The sequence below is a fragment of the Gavialis gangeticus genome, unplaced genomic scaffold (genome assembly GCF_001723915.1).
Source record: "Gavialis gangeticus isolate Ggan-Ray unplaced genomic scaffold, GavGan_comp1, whole genome shotgun sequence".
Taxonomy (NCBI): domain Eukaryota; kingdom Metazoa; phylum Chordata; order Crocodylia; family Gavialidae; genus Gavialis; species Gavialis gangeticus.
In genome coordinates this window covers 402413-406758 of record NW_017729018.1, presented here as the reverse complement: position 1 = coordinate 406758, position 4346 = coordinate 402413, and the positions used below count along the sequence as shown (strand labels likewise).

The following is a 4346-nucleotide window of genomic DNA, read 5'->3' as shown; positions in this document are numbered from 1 at the left end:
CATTTGCCACAGTGGCCAATATCCATCTACCTCCAGGCAGATAGCTGTCTGTCCAGCCCTGCCCCTGGGTATCCATTGGTCTAACTCTCTCCCTGTGTCCCTGTGTCCCTCTATCAGTCTGAAGTTGCCTAGAGCCCAAATGCAAGCTTCTTCTGTTGTATCAGTACCCGAAGGCCCAGCTTATGATCAGGGCCCCATCGTGCTGTGCATGACACTGGCTTAGCTTCACTTGCTGGCCAATACTAGCCCACCCCAAGAGCTCCTGGACTTGTACAAAGAGAACACATGTCTACCTTAAGGGAAGCTGAGGTTACTTCAGCCTACATAAATAGCCAAAGAAACTGCATCAACTCCAACCCTTCCCAAATTTTTGAAACAAGGGCAGGATAGGGAGAGGGTGAGGGAGTAGCTCTGAAACACTGCAGTCAGCCAACCCACCGGTGGAAATCTGGGACATGCTGGTGCACATTACAGCTCCCCTAAGCTTGTCCTGCTTTGCTCCAGCGGTGTTGCAGCTCTGTCACACTGAACATAACAGCATAAGAATTGCTATTTACCGGGGCAGAACACAGGTCCGTGTTGCCCACTGTCCTGTGTCACCTAGTGGCAGATAGTGGATGCTGAAAGGGGGAATGAACCTGGTATGACCAGGGTTTTTTTCCCACTGCTCTTCTCTTTTGCAGCCTCCAGCATTTAAGGTCTAGGAAGTTCTGATTCAGAGGCTGTGCCCCTAACCCCTCCCTTGCTCCATATCTCAATGCCCCTTTCCTCCAGTAATATACCCAGTCCCCTTTTGAATCTGGGTAAACTGTCCACTTCCACAATATCTGGTGACAACAAGTTCCACACTTTAATTACATGAAGTGAGAAAAAGAACTTCATTTTTGGTAGTTTTAAACTTACTACCTACTAGTTTCATTTTGTGACCCCCAAGTTCTTGTGCTGAGAGAGAGTAGAATAGAAGAAATCCCTATTTACTCTCTCTTTGCCATGTCCCACCGCAAGTGTCTCTTTTCTAAACTGAACAGCCCAACCTCTTTAGCCTCTCCTCATCTGGAAGCCGCTCCATGCCACTAATCATCCTTGTTGCCCTTCTCTGTACTTTGTTGTTTGAGGGCAGGGGACCAGAAGTGGGCACAGTATTCAAGGTGTGGATTTATCAAGGGGCATGGTGATATTTTCAGTTTTGTTTACAATTCCCTTCTTAATAATCCCTAACATTTTGTTTTATATTTTGACAGCTAATGAGAACTGAGCTGATGTTTTTAGCTCGCTGTTTACAATGACTGCTAGATCTATTTCCTGTGTAGTAACAGCTAATGAAATCACATCTTGTACTTAGGGACCTGCTTCAATAGTGGCTTGTATCCATGTGAGTCACCGTGCACTTCTTTGGTTCTGTTCCTCCTAGATGAGAACGAATGTCGTACCAAGCCAGGGATCTGTCCCAATGGCCGCTGCGTTAACACCGTGGGCAGCTATCGATGCGACTGCAACGAAGGGTTCCAAGTCAGCCCCTCTGGCACTGAGTGCATTGGTAATTACCACAGCCAGCTGTATCAAGCTTGGACCAGGTCTGAAGTGGGCAGCAGGTTGTTCTTGTTGTATTCTCCATAATCGCCTTTTGGGAGACTTGTATCAGCTGGAAGAGTCCCACAGCAGCCTAGTCCTGTTCCTCTGAGCAAGCCTGGAGACTCAGAGCTGGCAAAAGAGGAGTAAATATGCTGGGAGTGGGGGTCTCCAGCACAGAACTGCTGTTCGGATTTGCCAGCAAATTGCTCTGCCTACTCAGCAGTCTTTGATACTGAGCCAGGGGGCTTTATGCCCCCTTGCTAGACAGCATGCTTCAATGGGGCTTCTCAATCAGGGTTCTAGATCCTGAGATGCTGCGAAGCCCTTGAGGGGATCCATGGCACCCAGCCCACGTGTGAGAAGCAAAATGCTCTCAGCCCCATGTCTCACACCCCACACCTGCTGCAGTGCCTTGCAGACCAGTGGCATCCCCAGCTGCGTCTCTGGGGACACATCTGTGCTGCAAGCCCCCACACACTCCAAGCTGGACACTGGGCAGGTGGGCAGACACATCAACACAGCCACATTTTTCAGCCTAGCTTGCTCCCATAGCCCCTCCTACCTTCCTAGGACCCCTGGGGAGGGCTGTGAGGCAGACGCCTCTGATTGCCAGCTTGCATGACCCCAAGGGAGCAGCCTCAGGGATCACACTTACTCCCTAAAGATGGGGCGGGGGGAGCGCGGGGAGGCAATGGAAAGAGCTGGGCACAGTAGGGTGAGGTCCTATACCCATTGCCCTCCCCTGACACTAGCTAGATCACAGGTTTTCAACCTGCAGAGCCTCAAGGCAACCCCCAGAACTTGTCAGTATTTAGATTCTAGCTCACTAAATCTCAACCAGCATCCCGAGGTGCTGCTAAATTTAGAGGGATGCCTTGAGACTTAAAAGGTTGAGAAGCACTAGATTAGGCAGTGCGGAGACATGGAGTGTGTTCAGGGAAGAGCAAGAGAAGGGCTGTGGACCTGGGGGGACAGAGTAACACGACGAAATTTGCTGGGTCGGGCAGGAGACATGAAAGCGGGGTGCATGCACCTGTGGGATGAGCACTGAGGACAGACTGTGGAACTGCTAGTCATGTTGATAAGACAGGAAGGGCCTGGGGTCTTCAGGTTAAGTTGGGCCAAGCACTAGAAATCTGCAGAGGGCAGTCCTGGCCTGGCCCCAGGAGAGCAGATGAAGGGTCTGCTATGTCTTTTAAGACAGGCTTGCCAATATCACCTGAAGAGCAGAGCTGCTGTCACATCCCATCTCCAGCTCTGGGTCTTGAAAACAGTCATGTCCCCAGGCCCTTCTGCTTGCAGAAAGGCCAGGGTTTTCCCTCCAGCCAGGACATTTGCTGGACTCTGGCTGCCTTGTCATGTCCAGTACTGGCATTGTCTCCGTTACTACTTTTCTCTCCCTCTTTCTTTCCCAGACACCCGCCAGGGTTTCTGCTTCACTGAAGTGCTGCAGACTATGTGCCAGATGTCCTCCACCAACCGCAACCTGGCTACCAAGTCCGAGTGCTGCTGCAATGGTGGACGTGGCTGGGGAACTCAGTGTGAACTCTGCCCTCTCCCAGGAACTACCCAATACAAGAAGATGTGTCCACATGGACCTGGGTACTCCACTGATGGGCAAGGTGAGTGCCAGGCTGCACACACTGGTCTGGGGAATGAAGCCAGAGAGTTGCGGTGCAGGGCTTGCTTCTTACGGCACCCAGGGATCCAAATCACCCTGAAGAGGATGGGGAGGGGGCCAGGGCATGGATACAAGAAGGGCACACCAGCTGGAGGAGGCTGCATCATCAAGGTGAAGGTGCTACACACCTCCTGCACACCGAGGTGCTGAGGGACATGATTATTTTTATTATTATTATCCAAGGGAAGTAGTGCTCACTCCTACCCTGGGGGTCTTCAAAAGAAGGCTGAACAATCACCTAGCCAGGGTCGTTTGACCCCAGCATCCTTTCCTGCCCATGGCAGGGGGTCGGACTTGGTGATCTGCTTAGGTCCCTTCCAATCCTACCAGCTATGAAACTATTTCCCCCATGTCAGTGTCCTCAGCGCTGCCTCTGAGGCAGTGCATCTTCATTCTGCCCCCTGCCCTGGGCTGTAGCTAACCCCCATGGTCCATGGCAGGCAGAAGCTGAACTACCTTGTAGCAGCTCCAGTCTTAGCACAGACCCAGCAGGATGCAGAGCCATTGCTTTAATGAGTTACTCGCTCCTTCCAGATATTGATGAGTGCAAGGTGCTGCCTAATCTCTGCAAAAACGGACAGTGCATCAACAGCATCGGCTCCTTCCGCTGCCATTGCAAGCTGGGCTACACCACAGACATCACAGGCACAGCCTGCACAGGTATGTCACAGAAGTGAGCCTCATCCTAGAGCCTCAGCTCTGACCTCGCCACTTGGGACAGTGGGGGCATCTGTTCAGCCCCCACTCCTCCTCCCCGCTATGGGTGGAAAAGATCACCTGGGCTTGGATCCTGCAGTTTTCCCCTCCTGCAGCGCCATGGGTTAGTGCTGACCAGAGCCTGACAACTGTGCTTCTACACACATGTACTCATACAGACACTGTGTTTGGCTAACACAAAGGACCTCCCAGCCCACAGTTCATTGAGAGTGAAGGTCAAGGGCATGCTGTCTCTGTCACACATGCAGTTTAACCTCTTATTCCCTGAGCTATGCTTCTGTCTGTCTTGCACACTTTTAGGCTGTTTTGCCTAAAGTAAAGAAAGTTATCCAACAGTAACATTCTCCCTCCCTCTTCTTCCCCAAGACCCAGCCTC

General features: G+C 51.6%; 1 protein-coding gene across 2 annotated transcripts in view; it reads left to right on the top strand.

Moving 5' to 3' along the window:
• FBN3 (fibrillin 3) overlaps positions 1-4346 on the top strand; it is a 295809-nt gene that overhangs the window by 272489 nt on the left and 18974 nt on the right. For both annotated transcript variants that reach the window (XM_019513191.1, XM_019513193.1), the window contains exons 56-58: positions 1412-1537; positions 2988-3194; positions 3788-3913. In XM_019513191.1, coding sequence (XP_019368736.1) covers positions 1412-1537; positions 2988-3194; positions 3788-3913 — 459 coding nt within the window. The remainder of the gene's footprint in view (positions 1-1411; positions 1538-2987; positions 3195-3787; positions 3914-4346) is intronic.